This window comes from Ipomoea triloba, chromosome 5 (assembly GCF_003576645.1).
Source record: "Ipomoea triloba cultivar NCNSP0323 chromosome 5, ASM357664v1".
In the NCBI taxonomy this organism is placed as follows: domain Eukaryota; kingdom Viridiplantae; phylum Streptophyta; class Magnoliopsida; order Solanales; family Convolvulaceae; genus Ipomoea; species Ipomoea triloba.
Genome location: NC_044920.1, coordinates 30,981,211 through 31,001,447, shown reverse-complemented (window position 1 = coordinate 31,001,447; position 20,237 = coordinate 30,981,211). Strand labels below are relative to the sequence as shown.

Here is a 20,237-nt window from a genome sequence, read left to right as displayed (position 1 = left end):
TATTATTCTTGTCTAGAGGAGCTGCACACAGCGTATTGCCATATATCTGGTAGAAGTGTCTTAACACTGGGACAGGCAAGTCCAATGCTAGCTTATCGAGTGCATATTTATTTTGTTGAATCGATGGCTCATTTCTCTTCTTAAATCTCAGGGTGGATTGATATATTCACTATATATCCCGTGAATGTTTCCCATTCTTTCTCATTCTCCTATATGTGAAGATAGAACTCTCAAATGCATCGGCTTCACTCATTTTGTCTCCTGCCGGGTGGGTGTTTTTATCTTGGACTCATTTTGTCCCTCTCTTGTCTTTCTAATATGCAAAATCATTAGTCAACACCCCTCTCCTTTTTGTGCTTCTTTTGGGTTGTTGTCGGGTGGACTCAACGTGGGCCTAAAGTGAAAAATGTTATCAAAAGGTTTGGGACTTGGGTGGGAACTATAGTCTAAGAACAAACACACAATCAGTTGACAACTTCAATCAAAAATTAAATGCTTTAAATATGGTTTTAGATAAAGTGAGTTCCATGCATTTGAGAATTAAAAGTGGTCTGCTTGTATTGTATGTTGAAAATTATTGTACTATAGGCTGCCTTAAATAGTCGTATACTCCAAAATTAGATATATTTTCTTGAAGAGAATTTTAACTTGTAAAGGTTATTATTATTATTTAAAAAAAAAAAAAAAAAAAAAAAAAAAAGGAGGAGGAAGGAGGAGTTAGTACGGAGTATTTATTTGTTGCCATTTTTTAAAAACTATTAATCCCCATCACATTACCAAAACTAAAACTATTCCGCTCTACTGTTTGGCGCCAAAGAATTTTCCATTCCACAATACCCAGTCACATCGCCTTGACCAAGCCGCCACGCGTCAATATACAATTCGTTGTAAACAGTGGGCCCACCGTACTGTACTGTTGTCCCTATCTAATATCTATGTGCTCCTCTCCTCGTAATGCGCCACACTCCGTTAGCGTAACTACTCAACGCTAGGCTCCTTCAAACCCTAGCTCGCCGTGACAATACTGCACATACATACTATATTTATAATATATCTCTGCATTTTCAAGGCGATTGAGATTCCCTTTCATATCTTGTTTATTAGTCTGCCATTCATTGTCTTGCTTTTCAGCCGATAACAAGAAGTTGAATGAGAGCCAAACATGGCGTCCGCCTGCGTCAACACCATTGGAATGTCGCCGGAATCCTTTCTCGACTGTCCTCCGCCTAAGTACCAGTCCTATGGTTGGTTGAGTCCCCGAGTTTCATACAGTCGGGAGTTTCCGGCGGAGTCGGAGTCCACAAACACTGCCGGACCTAACCATTCTTCTCTGTTGCCGGACAAGTGTGCCGACGATAAGCTCCAGGACTCAGATCCCGATGTTTCCGCCAAGGATGTGGGAGATTTCGAGTTCCGCCTCGACGATCCGGTCATTATGCTTCCGGCGGACGAGCTCTTCTCTGACGGAAAGCTCGTGCCGCTGCAGCTTTCAATGATCCGCCCGGTGGCGACGTCTGCAGCCATGCCAACGTCTATGGAGGTTAGATCGCCGGATACGCCGAAACTGCGAATCAGAAATGAGATTTGCGGTACGGATCCATACCTCTTCTCTCCAAAGGCACCTAGGTGTTCCAGTCGGTGGAAGGAGCTTCTAGGACTGAAGAAACTCTACCAGAACAGCAATGCAAAGCAGGATACTCAGAAGACATCCTCCTTGCAGGCCAACAACGGCCATAAATCTCTGAAAAATTTCCTACACCGCAGTTCAAAGTCTCTGCACACATCTATTGATGCGTCGCTCAGCCAGCCTTTGCTAAAGGACTCGGACAACGAGTCGGTATCGGTTTCCTCCAGGTTATCACTGTCTTCGTCTTCTTCCGGGCACGAGCACGACGATCTCCCCCGTCTCTCCCTCGATTCCGAGAAACCAAATGGTCACACTCGCAATGCAAGTCAAAATATCAATCCTCCTCGAGTTCGTGTGGTGAAGCCGAGGGCGTTGTCATCCGAGAATCCCACCGCCGCCGCCTCGCGAGTGGGCCGAAGTCCAATGCGGAGAGCAGCGGAAGCTACTACCTCGACGACAGTAGTCCGTGGTGTCTCTGTCGATAGTCCACGCATGAACTCATCCGGGAAAATCGTTTTTCACAGCTTGGAGAGAAGCTCAAGTAGTCCAAGCAGTTTCAACGGTGGTCCCAGATACAAGCACAGAGGAATGGAGCGGTCTTACTCGGCAAACGTTCGGGTCACTCCGGTTCTGAACGTTCCTGTTTGTTCACTCAGGGGCTCTTCCAAGTCTGGTGTTTTTGGATTCCCTTTATTTTCTTCTTCGCAACCGAAGAAGGAATCCGGTAGCTCTAGTAGTGGAAATGGCGGTGGAAGCAAAGCCCACCAGAGTATCGCCAAGCACCGGACTGATCGTATCAAAGAATGATGATAAGTTTTCGTACAAGAGTACGGTAATTCGATCTCAACTTTTTTAGCAAAAAGAAGAAAAAAAATATTTCCCACATTGCTTCTGCCTTTTTTAACTCTTAGATTAGATGTTGAGTGTTGTATTCGGTGTTGAATATTTTCCTTTTTCTAGACTGAAATCATGTATATAGGTAGATTTCCGCCGCCCCTTTTTTTCGTTGGCCTATGCTAATGTTTATGTTGAAATGAAGTGATTAATTTTATTTTCCCGTCGGCATTTTGTGAATATCGCCATCATCATCATCATGTTCTTCCTAACTTGCTTTACCAGAAAGCCATGCGAATCTCTGATTCCCTCCCCCACCCACCTTTCCATAAAGTGGATGCATAATAGCATGATGTGAAACTGAAGTGAGATGTGGGCGGACGCGCCGGGGGGAGGTCGTGACTGAAATTTATTTGATGTTATAGCAACAGCTGCATCTGTAGGGGAACATGGCATGCATTTGCTTGTTTGTATGTACTTTGCTAATATGATATTGCTGTGCTGCTCCTTTTACTAGTATTTTTTTCTTCAATTATTGGTTTTTTCTTTATTGCGCCATTTTATTTTATTTTTGGGAATGATGACCCGATTTTGAATTCTTCGTCAGACTCTGCCAACTATGCTCTTCTTTTCCCCGTCAGTCTGATCCCATCCCATTTTCCTTAATTTATGCTTTTTATTATAACATTTCAGAATGCAGCATACTATACTATTGAGAGAGAGAGAGGCCAAGCACTAAGAAGTTTTTTATATTCTTGCTTAAATTAAAGGCTAGGGAGTAATATTTATATACAGTAGTTTTTGGGTGGTATTACTGATAGAGTCCCATAGGGGGAGGTGTAAAAAACATTGGTAATAAAGGTATCCCATGTGTGATCCCTGAGCTGTGAGTTGGGCGCAGGAGGGGTGGGGTGAGTTGTTAATAATATATATATCAACAAAGTAGTGCTTCAGTTGTCGTTGTCTATGGGGGTGTGGGGTGGCGTACCCAGGCAGGTTAAGGTCGCTGCAGAATTTGTGATGGCTTAGCTGTCGCGCTGCTACAACACTGGTGTTTGATTTGACGTCAAGGGAAAAGCGCAACAACAGGTTATTTATATTAAAGAAAAATGCGAAATTACTAGTGTAGTGTTAGAGTGTAGAGTGTAGTAGGTGTGAAGGAACACTAGCTAGCTTCCTCCTACACTTTTTTTTTTTTTTTTTTTTTATCGTTACTATAGGGTGTGACTGGGTGGGGATGAATGGGCGGATGAATCCAGGCAGGTCTGCTTCTAGTGTGACGACGAAATATGGTCCCCCCCATATTTTGGATTGTCCGTCCGCCTTCTATTTTGATAACAATACTATTGTCTGAGCTAGCTTCTACGGAGTAGGTTATTATTCATCTCATTCGGTGTGGCAGCAACCATATTTACCGTGTCTCTCTGGGCTTGGATTTGCAAATTTCTTTGTTGTTCTGTATAGTATGGAAGGCAGCGTACGTGAATCAGAAGATGGAAGGGAGATGTACTGAACTCCATCCATCAGAATTCAGAATTGAATTGAAGATACTCCGAGGAGAGAGAGGAAGGGCTAGGCTAGCCTAGATCGCCAAAAAAATGTAGTCCGTAATACGGAGTAAATTTTAAATCTCAATTAGTAAAAACAAAAGAGTGGTTAGATGGGTAATGATTAAATTAAGGGAGTAAGTATCCGTTGGGGGCACATGCATGATATGATGGCTCGCACAGTGGAGCCTTTCCTTGAATTCATGCAATGCAATGCATGCTCGGTGACTGTGCAAATGCATATATTGTTTATTATTGTGTGGGCATTCCACAGTGAACTGTCGTTAATTGACTCTTTCTCCATCACACTTGCCTTCCTTTTTTATTATTACTTCTCTGTTACTTCTTCAAAAAATCTGCTATCATACTCTCTCATATACAATACAATTAATTAATAAAGCTGTACATCATTTTATGGTTTCAATTATATTCTTTTATATTAAAAAACAAAAAAAAATAAAAAAAATTATTCAGAATATACTAGTAAAGAATCCTCAGGTCAGGGCCAGCTGAAAAAAGATTGAAAAACGTGACTCGTGAACTGTCCTCTCTCTCTTTCTCTCTCTCATCAGATTCCTCCACCGGCCACCCCACCATTACTAACTCGATCTTGCAACGTAACTGCACCAGCCACCAGCACAGCAGCTAACCCCTTTCCCCCACGTTGTTCTCACGCCAAATTTAAACAACTAACATTTTAGCCGTTACGTTGCTTCATCCCTGCCTGCCGCCCCGGGGTTGCGAGTCCGGGGCCGGGGGTATTAGTTGTAGTCGTAGTCGTGGTCGCAGAAACCATATAGCTGCGCTTGACTGTACGGCATTTTTGTTGTTTTGTGTGGTTCGCTCTCTCGGAGCAGCGATAATGAAAAAGGTGAGATTGTGACGCTAACAGATTGGTGTCCCACCGTCCCATTGCTTTTAAGCTGGACGCACAGTATCCCTCACATTATCCGACAAATTCAACCCTATTCCTATTCCTATTCCATTCAATTTTCCTCTACTTCTGTACACCAACCCTTTATCCAAAATAGTAACTCACTCTGCTCACACCTTCAGATTCCTATTTCAATCTCATCATCACACACCCAATCCAATTCACCACATACATTAAAAAAAAATGCACACATTGCCCAATCCAATTCACCATATACATTAAAAAAAATGCACACATTGTTTGTACTGAATGTACATTATTTGATAATATATAAAATAATATACTTTTTATTTATGATTCACGCAGTCATGTGGACACAATAAGTGTCTCGAAATAAGCCCAGCCGGATGATACATTAAGATGCCTAATAAAATTGGGCCTGAAACAACGAATTTCTAATGCTATTGGGTTGGGCTACCTTTCCAAGAAATATGGGCCCAAATACATACTCAAAAAAATCAGCCATGTATGATGTATCTTCTTCTTTGCGCTTAGGAGGCGTCTGCATAGCTTCTACTGGGAACGCTCACCAATGGTGTTTGAGTACTAACTAACATAACATAGTAGAAAATGAGTTTGATTTCGCAGTTAACTTCCCATTACTTCTACTCCAAACTTGATTATTATCATCACTCGCCGAGCTGTGCTCCTTCAGTTCAACGTCTTCGTACGGAAGTCTGTTCTCTGCCACGCCGCTACTCCGCCAAAGCGAAACCAAAGATTAGGGTTCGCTCGGAATTCGATGCTAAAATCAATGGACTTCTCCCCTCTGATTCCGACCCTCGTTTCATTGACCGGGTTTGTTTTATTTTTTGCTTCTCCCTACTTCTTCTATATGTATCTACTGAAGTAGTATGGTTCGTTATTTCAGTCATAAGTTTTTTTTTTTTTTTCGTTTGCCTTTACCATTTGAAGAATTGTTTCAGCAAAAAGCACTGGAAGCAGCAATGAATGATATAAACAGCTCCTTTGGCAAAGGAAGTGTTACACGACTGGGAAGCGCTGGTGGAGCTCTAGTGTATGTGTTTTTCTAATTTCTATTAGCTTAGACGACCACATACATAACACATGTTTGCTACAATTGAAACCAGAAATCAATTGAAATTTATTAGTATATAGCTGCATATTTTTGGTATTGCACACTGGAAGCCCTCCAATATTTCACAATTTAAAGTGACACCGTAGAACATAAAATACTCCCTAATTTAGGATCCTCTGACTGTCTTCTGTACATTCAGATGCTTTATGCTTGTCTCCTCATAAGTCATAACTATTCCATTATTGTTTTTACACTTGTTTCCATATTTTTCATTCTGCAGTGAGACTTTTCCAAGTGGCATTCTGACTTTGGACTTTGCTTTAGGTGGTGGCATTCCCAAAGGGAGAATTGTTGAGGTTTATCTTTCATTACCTCTCATCCTTTCCCTTTTGGTTCTTTGGATGAATGCTCATGTATTTTACAAGACTTCTTTACTCTGTTTCCATAACCATTACCATTGATGCTTCAATTCAATAAGCTATATTCATGGCTTTAACATTCTAAATCACATGCACACCTTCAACACACGGTAGGACCAAAACCCACAGTTACGGCTGTTGCATTACTGTTGCACGAAGCCTACACAAATTAATAAAGCTTATATAATGCTGATACATTTGTACACTTTGAGGTGAACACAGTATCATTTGAAGCATGACTATTGGCTTAATCATTTATGCTTTTTGTTTCATTTCAGATATATGGGCCAGAAAGTAGTGGAAAGACCACCCTAGCGCTCCATGCTATTGCAGAAGTGCAGGTCCAGTATGTATTTCATTTTATTTCATTATAACAGATACACTTCTGCAGGAAGTTTCCTATACAATAGAGTGTCTCCACAAACACTGCCTTCCCCCTGGCCCCTCCCAACTCTCAAATGGATGTTGGGCTTGGATTGGAGGAAAGGGGGGATGAGTATTTGTGTAAATAATATGGTGTAGGAAGATATATTTAGGGGAAAAAATCATTGAGAAACAAACAGGAAAGAACAGGGATAAAAGATGACGATAATCTACTGAGGTGCCACACATACCATTGCATTGTCTCTCTATCGAATTGGTTAATGATATGCTTTAGTGTGCTGCAAAGATTTTTCACTTGTCAATGTTGTTTATGCAGAAACTAGGAGGAAATGCTATGCTTGTTGATGCTGAGCATGCATTTGATCCAGCATACTCAAAAGCTCTGGGAGTCGATGTTGAGAATTTGATTGTCTGCCAACCTGATAATGGGGAGATGGCTCTTGAAAGTAAATGTTTCCCCAATTTTGGCAGCAGTGTTCTCATCAATTTGTGGTATATCTTGTTAAATTACAAACCCTTTTATTGTCTCAGTTGCGGATCGCATGTGTAGATCAGGTGCTGTGGATCTTATATGCATAGATTCAGTCTCAGCTCTCACTCCACGTGCTGAAATTGAAGTATGCCACATCCTTATTTTTCTTGATTTCTAGGAACAAGCTCATCTGCTGATCTTGATGTTTGTTGTATGTAATTTATGTTTACTTGCATAGGGAGAAATCGGAATGCAGCAAATGGGTTTGCAAGCACGGCTTATGAGTCAAGCTTTACGTAAAATGTCAGGCAATGCTTCCAAAGCTGGATGTACGCTTATATTTCTAAATCAAATACGGTACAAGGTACCATAATTAGGCTTCAGTTCATGCATGGGGATGACCTTTTCATAATTTGGGCATTTTTTATTACAGACTGTAATAATACTCCTCCATTTGGTTTAATCAGATAGGCGTCTACTATGGAAACCCTGAAGTCACTAGTGGAGGAATTGCATTGAAGTTTTTTGCATCAGTCCGACTTGAAATCCGTCCTATTGGGAAGATAAAGTCTGTAAGTGCATCGCTTACTGATTTGATTAATATAACCCTCTATTATTAGTTGTTCAAAGTTTTGGGTTAAACATTTTGTTATTTGGTATTAATTGTGTTTTAAGGCCAAAGGAGATGAAGAAGTCGGATTGAGGGTGCGTGTAAGAGTTCAAAAGAGTAAGGTAAACTTTATTCATATTTCCTAACAGGGAAGCATATTGCTATTGGCATTTTGGTGCCTTGCTTTCTCTCACTCAATCTTGTGTACTGGATTATACATACAAGTTGATGTTTTACAATATTTTCAATTAGAGCTTATCAAAGAAAATATTGCTTACTAAATTTTTTGTGCCACAAACAGTTGATTCATTGAGACCTGAGCTTACATAAAAAATATAACTCCGGTATAAGAATTCCCTCCAGCCAATATAAATAAATAAGCTTAGCTTTTAAGTTATCAAATAGCCAAACATCAGCATGTTTTTATATGTAATTTCCATCTTAATTTCTGTAATCATGGTGATGCAATATGTTTTGAAATTCTCTGAATATACTATCTTGTTAGGAATATTGAGAGTTTGCGGTTAATGTACACCAGGTGTCAAGGCCATACAAGCAAGCAGAGTTTGAAATTACTTTTGGAGAGGGAGTGAACAAGCTGGTTTGTATGGAAGGACAATGTCTCTATTTAATCTCAATTTCTCTCTCCCACGCTAATCTTGAGTCATTTTGTAGGGTTGCATACTGGATTGTGCTGATGTGATGGATATTGTGTCAAAGAAGGGTTCGTGGTATAGTTATGGTGAGCATAGGTTGGGACAGGGTAGAGACAAGACATTGCAGTACTTGAGAGAAAACCCACTTCTTTCTGAGGAAATAGAGAAGGTAAATGCTCCTCTCTCCAAAAATTTTGCAAGTTTTTAAGTGTCTCAACACAGTTTTTGACTGAAACTGAATAAAGCTAGGCTAGGCTGCAGGACAGAAATTAGTCTGACCTGATAACATAGAGGATGGATAATACAGTAAAGAAAGTTTTCCAACAGTTTAACAACTTTTGAAGATTTTGCACAAGAAGATATAAAAACCTTTCTTTCTGGCTTTACTTACTTTCAATATTAGGTTGCAAACGAATATATATACATCTATAATCACATTGTGCGTGCATTAATCAGTCTAGAAGATTTTGTGGTATATACACAATAATAATAAAAAAATTAGGTGGTGCTGATTATGCAAAATAATCAGAATATTTGGGGATAAGTAAACTGATAATATTGATTTGCATGTGTAGATTGTTCGATCATCAGTGGTAGAAGGATCTGGGCAAGTAGGCTCTTCTTTCCTGAAGCACTCGCTGCCACTGCATCAAGATGAAGATATATTTGAAGAGATGCAGTGAAAAGAATGAAATGTTCTGGTTTGGCTGGTCCGAGGTTGTGACTGATGGAGTGAGCATCCAGAGCAAGTAGGAGATAAAAATCTTCAGACAAGAATGTGCTTTAGTCAAAACGAGTTGACATTGAAAAAGAAATTCACTTCAGCATTTTGTTCAGGGTAGGCTTTTTGTGTACTAACTAAATTGGCAGGGAGGGAGAAGAAGATGGAGGTGGAAAGGGGATTGATTGCTTTGAGATGGTTTTCTTGTCTTGATGATCTGAACAAATTATGGGTCTATTTTGTAGAAGAAAGCAAATCATTGTATGATCTGATCTTTGCAACATTCAAATCTGTTGTAATCCAAAGCATTTGAGTTTTATAATGTCATGTGATATTTTAAATTGTAATACTATTTTTTTTTAATATGATGTTGGTATTTATAGATAAATATAAATATAGAACTAACTGTACACTACTTTTTGAATTGATATGGTCTGAATGAATGCACAAGGCTTCAGTAGCTGTGCAGCTTGCCATGTCATTTTTCTTCTTATTCTCCTCCCTCTCAATTACTGGCACCTTTCTTGAATAGCAATGGCTTTGTAGTATTGTGGGTGAAGGCAGCCTGGAACTGGTGATTTCCACGTTGACACGTGGACTGCTTCTGGCTACGACGTTGATAGTTATCAAACTGCATGCCCGCCCTGTACGCTCTTCCATCTGTATCGTAATAAATAGTAATGGTGGTCCACTTCAACTCCCGGATTGGTTTCGGTTTTTACATCTATTAATTAAACATAACATTATGATTTATGGTCAAAATGGAAATGATCACATAATTTGACACCACACTCCAAAACTCAAAAGCAAACACTTGCCCCAAATAATGAATGCTCCATCACCTGAACAGCCTACACTTGCCCCGCAGTTTCCGTTTTGGGTCCTAAACTATTTATTATAAGTTGTTAATTACTCAGTTGTAAATGACTATTTAAGTTTTGATTCTGAATGGATATTGACTATACACATGCACATAATTATACTGAAAAGATCCAAAAGAAATACAAAAGTTATTAAGCACTTAACAATTACTAATCGTTCATGAAATAAATTATTTGAACCCAAATTTTTGGCACGTACTATAATCTCCTTATAATACCATCATTTTCAAGCGAGTTAATAACAAAGATTCCGGACCACATCACTTTATTAGCTTATTTTCTTTCTTTTAACATTTAGTATCTTAATTAGAGCATCCTTATCAATGGTTTATTCTTGGGATTATGTCAGAAATATGCCAACAAAGCAAGAGAGAGAATAGTATTGGTTCATCTGCAAGCAACGGTTCATGCTACAGTAATTTACTGACATTGAGTTTTAATTGCACATGGCATGCGCACAGCAGCAGCCCATGCGAGCGCGTGTAGTGCACGCGCCTGACACTTATGTTTAATTATTATTATTTTTTTCTTTCCCCACATTTTCTCTCTCTTAATCACACTTACAAAAACTCCTCAAATACCGTGAAATAACTTCATTGATATGGATGCTCTTAAGGATGTTGTTAACTACCTTGAATGGTCACACTTGTAATAACAATTACTTAAAATTGAAATCGGAGAGAAGTAGCTAATGAGCAATGATCTGTTGGGGGTTTTTTAATTAATGTTTTAGTGCTCATTGACAATTGAATGCCAACATGTAATTAATGTGGATGCAGCATGTTAGAGGCAAGATTTAATGTGTTAGTTTACATACAACTGTACCGTGTTCACTGATTTTGCACCACTAGACACTACTATTATTAATTAATGCATAAGTGGCATTTCATAAACACATGTACTAGACATTAATGCGAAATTATTGGCAGATTTTGGTTCTTTCATGTTTAGTTTAATCTCAAAGTTGTGTCGGCATGCGGCCAAGGAATGTGAGTGAGTTGGATGGGGTTCCACCCAATTTTGTGAAATTAATTATCAGATCATCACATGTATCATAACAAATTGGTTCCAATAATTTATAATTGAAGTTTTTTCAGACAATATATTTAGACAATCTAATTAAATTGGTCAGATAGTTAACATCTTGAATTGGTTATTTTCAAAATACGCATTCAAATAGCAATAACGATGTTTCGCAGAAATTACAAATTTAAATAATTTCTTGACAAATTGGGGACTGGGGAGTATTCAATAACAATGGTTTTAGATGGCAATAAGAAGAAATTGAAAGCAATAAATGGAGGCGTGAGCAGCGATACTGTACTAACTACATTTGGATAATTAATATAAAGAAAAACACAGCAACAGCATCAAGTAGAGATAGTGGATAACCAAAGGAAAAGGAAAGCAGAGGAAAATGGGTCCCGACATCCATCATTACACCTCCATTTTTATTATTAAGATAAAACTACCGTGAATGATATATCCCCAAATTTCACTCTCGCTTTCTCTCTCAACATTATTCCTTTTTTTCTCTTTTTCCAACTTTTTAACCTTATGTTACTGGCTTTTTCACAAGCCTCCTCATAAAAAAAAGCCTAGCTGAGGTGCTTAGGGTTTCGTCTACCCGCAGTAAGAAAAAGGAAAGCAGAAAAACCAGGGGTCAAAAAGATCTCAAGATTACAACTTGGGAGCAAGTATTCCCATCTTTACACTTGTGTGTGTGTTTGGGTGCGAATCCATATTTCTCGGATTTGGGGTTGGGTTCGGCAATTGTGTTGGCGCAAGATGTAGTCTTGCCTAAAGCGGGGAACTTGTGATTTTTGGAGTGGAAAAAGTGCTTTTCCAGAGACGTATGGGTGAAGCAAATTACTCACTTCTGTAGCTCTGTGTGTGTGTTTTGTTGCTCATTAAATGCTGCAACTTTAACTCCGTGAAGATGGAATCTCCCGGATCTCTTACTCGTTTATTTTTGCCGCTTTGTTGCTAGCCAATGTGAGTCTTGCTTCTGTATTCTTTTGCTCAAATACGGGGGCATTTCTATTTCTGAGATTAGAAGATTGATTTGCATTTGTCCTAGTATGGGTTTGCTTGGCGCCATCAATTTACAGCAATGGAGATTTAGAATTTTCCGGGATCAACATGATGGGTATCGATAGCGGGTTGTTGATCAGTGGATATTTGCTGTTTCTTTTTCCAGAATTTACAGAACTGAAGTGATTTTTGCTGACTTTAGTTGTTTATTAGTGATGGAGGATATTGGGTTGTTCAAGCAGGCATGGATGTGGGTGCAGTCAAAGAAGGATTGTTACTCTGTTGTAAGAACGACTGCAAGCTGTTTAAGGGACAAAATCGTGATTTTTATAGAGAGACATTGGCCGATGGTCTGTTACTGTTGTGTGAGATTGGCAAAGGCTGTATTGATCTTGATAAGTTGCTGGAAGGATTGTATTGTTCAGGGATTTCGGTCGTTTGTTGGGCTTGGATCTGCAGCATTACTCCTTATTATGTGGAGTTGCTTTCTGAGTTTAACGTCAATGTCATGCCTGGTTTATGTGCTTCTTAGTATGGTATGCCACTATGTTCTTAACTACTGTCTTTTTCATTTGTTTTGTTTTCTTAAAAATGGTAAGATCTACATTCATATCATCAATTTGCCTATTCTTGTTTCTTATGCTACATGTCATATTAATCATGAATGAACTGGTTTATCCAACAAATCTAAAGCACTATTTTCCCAAAAACAATCAAACTTGTAAGTAAGCAAACAACCATTGCAGTGAATTGAAGCAATGCAGATGGTAAACAATCTTCATTTGAAACATTCAACTAGATTGATCAACCCTACTAATTCAACTCGCCCAATTTTTGCACCCAAGTGGGAGGTTCATACTCGGCAAAAGAGACGAACCCGTTGTGATTCTTGTCGTAAACCTCCATCTCTCTCTTGGTTCAGTGCAGCACCTCCTTCCTACATTGCTTCAAATTCTAGAGTCAATGCTCACTCACATACCCATCTGGTGGGTCAGTATCAAGCTTTCTTTGAGAACAGGAGGAGCCAACTAGTCATATTGAATTTCTCTTTTCATTTGTATAATCCTTAGAATCCATGAAGTCCTCCCACTCTGGCTGGCCCTGCTCTTTGGGCCCATGTTCGATGTGAGCCTTCAGCCACTGTTAAGAACAAAGGAAATGATTAAAGATTTAAGTACTTAATAAGTTGAATATGGTCTAAATTTGCTTTAGTAATTTGGTATTCTAATGTTTCTCCCCGTTCATACAACAAGTTTGTTCCTGTCATCTCTTTTCTTAAAAACCTTGCTATCTAATCTATGCTTTTCTTATTTTCCACTGAATTTGTAGTGAATTGCTTTTATGTTTTTTTTTAGTATTATGCAGTGCGGTAAGTTAACCTTAATAACGTGTTATTTGGCTTGCTTTTCAGGGAGCCGCTGGGGCTGCTATTCAGTATTTAGGCTATACTTCTGGACTTTTTATCGTAGGCCTATTTTCTATTTTAATTTTGTGGATGTATGCAAACTTTTGGATAACTGGTGCACTGTTTATAGTTGGAGGTATGATTCTTTTCTTGCATCATATTACTACAGATGTATATGTGTCTGACTTATCAATACATGCATGTATGTATATGCTTAAAACATGAATCTCAAACATAAATCCTTTCAATATATGGAGGAAAGGTCTATCTCATAAAATATGGGTGACCTTGCTAGTTGATGGAGGAAAAACCAATAGAGATGCTCCTTAAAAGAACCATATAAAGGACTATGGAAGTATGGCTATTATGTGTTGGAGCACGAGTCTTTGGGGGTCTGATTACGAGCACACACAATAAAAAGGCCTAACGTACTTTTGGGCCTAAATCAATGTGTTGGAAGCATGTAGGTTCTAGATGCATTTGGATCTCTTCCCTTGACCTGAGCTGTCAACTAAAACTGCGATCGAATTTCCCATTTTATGGTGCCAATTGTTATAAATTAGTATGGTCCAAGTTCTTTACTTGCTTGCCGCATTCTTTTCACTCTAGATTCTTTTCATACAGGTTATCTATTTTCGTTAAATCATGCAAGGCTGGTGGTTCTGATGGCAGCTGTATATTCTATTTACTGTGTTAAAGTTCGAGTTGGGTGGCATGGAGTTATCATCTCTATTAACCTTGCATTCCTCTCAAACGGCATACTTAACTACTTGCTTCATTGGTGTGACAACTTGAGTGAAAGCAGTCAAAGCACCCATTTTGAGCAGGATATTGAACCTGATGCATTCACAGAGGAAGACTTCTCTACCGATTATGAATCTTCTGTTCCTAGCGATGACACTGAAAAGGTGCATTCATGCAAATCATCCAGCCAACCTGCTATTACTACTACATTAGTGAACAAGCCGAAGGAGCCTCCTGCCAAGCAAGTTGCCAGAGAAGACACAAATTCATTAGCTGAGATGAAGCGGATTATAAGCAGTGCTGATCACTATGAAGCAGTAGGATTTTCTCGCCACAAGAAAATTGACACTCTCCTTTTGAAAAAGGAATATCGGAAAAAGGTACACTACTATCATTTTGTGTATGAAAACGAAGTATCCTTATTTTTAGTTCACTTCTGATATTCCTCTGTGTGCATTTTTTTCCTAGGAAATCTTGCAAATTTACTCAATATCTGCATGTAGTTTTGCGGTACTTATTTTCCTGCTAATTATGCTTTTAGGCCATGCTTGTGCACCCTGATAAAAATATGGGAAGCCCACTTGCAAGTGAGTCATTCAAGAAACTTCAGTCTGCCTATGAGGTAATTGTTTCAGTACCGATTTAATATTAGTGCATTGCCACTACGGCACTACCTTTTTAATTTTTGAAATGGAAGTTTGTAGCAACTTCCCTGGTGCTTAGAATTACATGGTGGTTTTCAGGTTCTTTCCGATGCTGTTAAGAAGAGGGACTATGATGAGCAACTCAGGAAAGAAGAGGCTAAGACTGTCATGCATAAATCAGCAGGGTCTTCTCATCAGGTACAAGATCCAGTAATATCCATTTGATGGACTGTTTTGTTTCAATCATATTGTCTTTCTCTAAAAGTGAAAAATCAGCCATGAAATTGCATAATTAACTTATATAAGTCGTGCAGGACACTTCTGATTACTGCTCTGAAGAATCTAGGCGTATACAGTGCACAAAATGTGGCAATTCACACATTTGGGTTTGCACCAATAGGACAAAGGCCAAGGCCAGATGGTGTCAGGTCGAACTTCCTCTAACCCACATTTTGTATAATTATCCACGGTGCCTCTTCCCTCGCTGAGCTTGTTACTAATTACTAATTAGAGCTACATGGGTGCAGGATTGCTGTCAGTATCATCAAGCCAAAGATGGAGATGGATGGGTAGAATACAGAGGGTCATTGGCCTTTGATCGACCTCAAAAGGTATTCTTATTGAAATATTTTAATTTTTTTTTTTTCATTTTCTTGGCATTGCTATTTATGATGTATCATAAAAATAGATTTTGCAACAAAATGTTAATTATTTACAATTTGACCTTGCTACTATCCTTGCTGTGGCTGTGCAGGTGGAAATACCACGGGCTTTTGTTTGTGCAGAGAGCAAGATATTTGATGTCTCAGAATGGGCCATATGCCAGGTCAATCTGCCACTGAAGTCTTCCTGCTATCAACTTTTGAACAGCTAGTGAATTTAATGCTAATAAGTTAAAAGTGCTCTTTTATTCTGCAGGGAATGGCTTGCAGACCAAATACGCATCGCCCAAGCTTCCATGTCAACATGGTTGGATTGGAGAAATCAACCCAGAGATCCAATTCAAGCCGATACCCATGGGATCTGGATGCTGAGATGACAGATGAAGATGAAGAATTCGAGCTGTGGCTCCAGCAAGCAGTAGCATCTGGACTTTTTTGCGAGACCCCCAAGCGCAGAAAGACTTGGAGTCCCTTCAAATTGAATCAGATGAAAGGAAAGAAGCAATGGAGGCGATTCTCATAACTCACATTCACATCTGTGGCTTCAATTGGTAACAGTAGTCTGAGTAGATCTATCATGCTCTGCAACAGCTACTGTAATCAAAAGGGAAAGAAAGCGGGGATGACGAAAAATCTCTAGTTGCCAGCTTCTTGACACTGCCAGAGAATCTCATCAAAATGAAGATGAAAATGACTGGGATGACTGAATGAAGTATAAACAACTTGTTTTACCTGGTCCATTGTAAATAACATCGGGTTTTCTCGCAGCCTTTCTTTAGCTGCAGAGTTTTGTGGTTTCTAGTCTACACCTATGGACTATGATCCCCATTTCTAAGCTTGTACTATCCATTCAGGCATAATAATTGTTTCCAAAAGTTGAAAAATTCGCGAATAGTGCTGCTACATTTCAAATTGCATGCATTCCTCTTTATCCCAATCTTGAGTAGAATTGCTTTGAATTCTTGAAAAGAACATTGGAATGCTAATGGTATTGGACCTTTTCTAAACTTACATTATACTATTGACTATTTTTAAAGTAGTATTCTTTCATTGTGAAACTAATCCAAATTCGATTTGAGTCACTATTGCAAAACTCTTTAATATGAAGTACACATGTCTTGTCTACAATTTGCAACAGATCAGATCATCTTGCTTTGAATCCTGTAACAAATCTCTGGATACCACCAAAATCAGATATAATCTTAACATTGGAGAAGACTCCTTTACTTTCTGTTTCCATGTAACCAGCAAGAAATTTACTCTGTTCCTCACCATTTGTCTGCATAAACACACGGAACAATGTAAGACTATGTAGCAAAAAAACACAAGGAATCAACTATTCCAGGACTAAACTGCTCTACCTCGAATGCAAAGAAGCCGCCCGGTTTCAATACAGAAGCAGCTCCCTTGCAGAGATGCAGAAGGTCATCTAAGCCATTCGAGCCGCCATCCAATGCAAGTTTTGGTTCATGCTTAGCAACTTCAGCTTGTAAACCACTAATATGTTCACTTGGAATGTATGGTGGATTGCTTACCAACCCAGCCAATTCTCTTCCTTCATCCTTAAGTGGCTCAAACCAAGATCCTTCCTTTACTTTGACTCTATCCTGATACACAAACATACATGTCCCTTATCTTTGATATCAAGAAACACAGCCCTAAATATACAAAGTACTAAACTTTTTAATATTTTTTGTTGTTTTCACACCCACTGAACTTCACTAACCTGCAAGTTATACCTCTGCACATTTGCAGAAGCAACTGCAACAGCAACTGGGCTCAAGTCAATGGCAACAACCATTCCAGAAGGCCCCAAAACCCTAGCAATCCCAATAGCAAGAGCCCCACTTCCAGTACCCAAATCAGTCCATAATCCTTCCCTCAAATGTTCATCTTCCTTGAGCACATCATCCACCAAATCCACAATCAGCTCAGTTTCAGGCCTGGGAATCAACACACCTTCTTGAACACCCAATACCAAGTCTCTCCAGTGTTCACACCCAACCACATACTGAAATGGCCTCCTTTCTTCTACCCTCTGCTTCCACATCAAATAGAGATCATCCAAACATGCCCTTAGTGACACAGGAGTGGCATCCCCGTAATTATCTGTATTGGATGAGAGTGATTTGGGGTTTTCAATCGCATCTTCAATCAGCCAATTGAGCTCTCTGAGCAAGAGTGTGGAGTCTGGGCCGTTGTCCAGGTCCAAGAACGTCGAGCCCACGGAGGAAGCTAGGGTTTCGGCCCAAAGATGCCATTTTTTCAGCTCTGACACGGTGGCTCTGAAAGCTGCCGGCCTCAGATACAGCGGCGTTTGTGAACACGAAACAACGGAACACGAAATTCGCCTGCGCGGATTCAAGCGAAGAAATAAAGGCGGGAAAACTGATTCTTGTCGCCATTGATTTGGTTGGAAGAAGGTAAGGCGGAGAATTGAAGCGAGAGGCGACGCACGTGCGAAGCCCATCCGCAGCCTCATCTCTCTCTCGCTTGATTGCTTGCTGTCACTGACTTTTTTCTGCTAATAATGCCGACCTAACTTTGAAAATTAACTAATCTTTTAGATCTATGGGTCAACTTTACTATCCGACAAGATTCCTGAGCTGAATTTTGGAAAATTTTACTGCGTAAAAGTAAAACATAGATTCTTCAAGCAGCCTGCTTGACTTTGTCGTCATCGAAATTTATGTATAAGCTTTCGTGGTTAGTTGAACAACAAGATTTGCAGGACCCAACGTCGGATCCGCCACTACTTCTTCCAAACATAACATCGGATTCCCTCGCTATTCTAAAGGATATCTTGTCTCGTTATGTGTATTATTTTCCAATTTACACGATGATATTACTTTATGCATTATTATTTACTAGCACTATCAAAGCCAGCTGGTTCATCTCACTGCGAACTTAATTTTTGACGGACTTTACATGTTGGCCCATCATGTTCATGGGCAAGAGTTCATGCAACTTTAGCTTGCCCCACGCGGGTTGGCTGGTCTATATAGGGTCTAGCTCACAACTCATGCGACTAACTCGAACCCGTACAGGCTGCGGGCCGAATCTTTTGTAGCCCTAATCAGCCCTACTATGGGGCGGAGGTAGGTTAGTCCGCGAACTTCGGCCCACTTTGAAGTCTTATTCTTTAAGAATATAGTAAATTTTGTATATATTTATCATCTAGAGTTCTTTTTGAGTATTATTACGCCGTAATATTGTTTCCACGGAAGCTCGAACTCTTTTACCTCCTATTTGGAATAATCACTTCGTGTCACTAGACTATCATTAACATAACAATAGGGTTATTTAATCAGCAACATGTATTGGAAATGCGATATATCACTTTCTTATATCTTGAATCATTAATTATTTTTAATGCTAGTTAACATTAATACTTTAATAGCATGTTGTGAATTGAAGAAGGCATCAGGCATGCACTTGAAGGATAATAACATTGGATTCCCTCATTTTCCGGCAATCTCCAGACTCCAGAGGATACCCTGTCAAGACGTGAGAGCCAAGATTACTAAAATATATAATTTACTTTAAAAAACCAGAATATGTTTTTTTTTTTAATTAAGAACAAAAAAAAGAGTGATATTATATTGCAGGTAATTCACAAAAAAGAGTTGGCAGTTAAAGGAATGAGTGGAAGAGTTGTCACGTTGCGGATTGCTGAAGATGCGTCTGCTGTGATTAATAATTATTAATTATATTATCAATGATGTTATGTTTAATTAATTAATTGGCCATTGCATGCCACTTTCTTGTTGTCATACTATAGCTGTTCCACAGCTCCACTATGTTGCTTTGTTTTTTCCCTTGTTCACCGTGCTTCATGTCTTAATGTCCTTGTACACTTAACATCACATTATTATTTTAACCTTAAAATTTGTCTTTCTTTAATTCCCCCATCCTTTTATTTTGCTTTACTTTTAAACTCCATTTTCAACAAAGACCTAGTGGCACCCGATTTACACTCTCACATGGAAATGATGGGTTCAGTAGATTGGCAATATTTATACACCCAAACTATGATTACAATTACTGAACTAGTGAATTAAATCTGTGTGGGCGAGACTTTATTATTTTCGTAATAAAAAATGTTGAGATTTACATAAATAGTAATTACGAATGGTGGTGGAAACGTACGTATAAAACAGATGGTGTGGTTGGGCATCGGCGGTTTCAAGTGGTTTGCGTGTCGTTTTCAAATTGAGTTGACTGCTTTTTGTTGCATTTACTGTGAACTTTTTTGGAGGTCATTTTGATGATGATAGCTTTTTTTATTTGACTCCACCACAAACCCAATTTCTATATTTGTATATGATCAAATTAATCTACACTTTACACAGTTACACATATCTAAAATACGTACCTTTTAATTGTATAATTACACTCAGCTTAAGTGTTAATTATTAATTGCACCAATTATATTTGCGTGAGTGCACTCACACTCTAGCATTACACATAATATAGTCCATCCTCTTCAACAATTCGGCCATATACTTCTCACCTTGAGCTTAATTGGCACTCGTTATTTAGCATTAAATTTTAAATTTTATTAAATTTTCAAGCAGCTCAATATTAGGTTAATATTAACATGTAAAGTTTAACAGTAAATAAA

At 38.9% G+C, this 20,237-nt stretch overlaps 4 protein-coding genes across 5 annotated transcripts; 3 read left to right on the top strand and 1 right to left on the bottom strand.

Annotated features, from left to right (window-relative positions):
* The first annotated feature begins 154 nt into the window (after positions 1-154).
* On the top strand, positions 155-2,692 carry LOC116020107 (uncharacterized serine-rich protein C215.13-like). Its single transcript, XM_031260591.1, has 2 exons — positions 155-268; positions 1,132-2,692. The coding sequence occupies exon 2, from the start codon at positions 1,163-1,165 to the stop codon at positions 2,432-2,434; it is 1,272 nt and encodes a 423-aa protein (XP_031116451.1). The 5' UTR covers positions 155-268; positions 1,132-1,162; the 3' UTR covers positions 2,435-2,692.
* A 2,756-nt stretch (positions 2,693-5,448) lies between these two features.
* LOC116018730 (DNA repair protein recA homolog 1, chloroplastic) lies at positions 5,449-9,590 on the top strand. Of its 2 annotated transcripts, XM_031258701.1 has the most exons (12): positions 5,449-5,740; positions 5,869-5,960; positions 6,262-6,337; positions 6,679-6,741; positions 7,101-7,230; positions 7,316-7,401; positions 7,495-7,620; positions 7,724-7,828; positions 7,932-7,988; positions 8,405-8,467; positions 8,542-8,691; positions 9,098-9,590. In XM_031258701.1, exons 1-12 carry the CDS (start codon positions 5,513-5,515, stop codon positions 9,203-9,205), a joined length of 1,284 nt encoding a protein of 427 aa, XP_031114561.1. In that variant the 5' UTR covers positions 5,449-5,512; the 3' UTR covers positions 9,206-9,590. The 2 variants fall into 2 exon arrangements, with proteins under 2 accessions (XP_031114561.1, XP_031114562.1); XM_031258702.1 differs by lacking the exon at positions 7,932-7,988.
* A 2,005-nt stretch (positions 9,591-11,595) lies between these two features.
* LOC116019505 lies at positions 11,596-16,505 on the top strand. Its single transcript, XM_031259742.1, has 9 exons — positions 11,596-12,694; positions 13,570-13,699; positions 14,188-14,687; positions 14,849-14,929; positions 15,051-15,149; positions 15,266-15,379; positions 15,479-15,562; positions 15,706-15,777; positions 15,870-16,505. The coding sequence occupies exons 1-9, from the start codon at positions 12,374-12,376 to the stop codon at positions 16,134-16,136; spliced, it is 1,668 nt and encodes a 555-aa protein (XP_031115602.1). The 5' UTR covers positions 11,596-12,373; the 3' UTR covers positions 16,137-16,505.
* Positions 16,506-16,658: 153 nt separating this feature from the next.
* Positions 16,659-18,309, bottom strand: LOC116019506 (release factor glutamine methyltransferase). The gene is made up of 3 exons (XM_031259743.1): positions 17,340-18,309; positions 16,975-17,220; positions 16,659-16,892 (listed from the first exon to the last, which is right to left on the bottom strand). Exons 1-3 carry the CDS (start codon positions 18,093-18,095, stop codon positions 16,758-16,760), a joined length of 1,137 nt encoding a protein of 378 aa, XP_031115603.1. The 5' UTR covers positions 18,096-18,309; the 3' UTR covers positions 16,659-16,757.
* Positions 18,310-20,237: the final 1,928 nt, after the last annotated feature.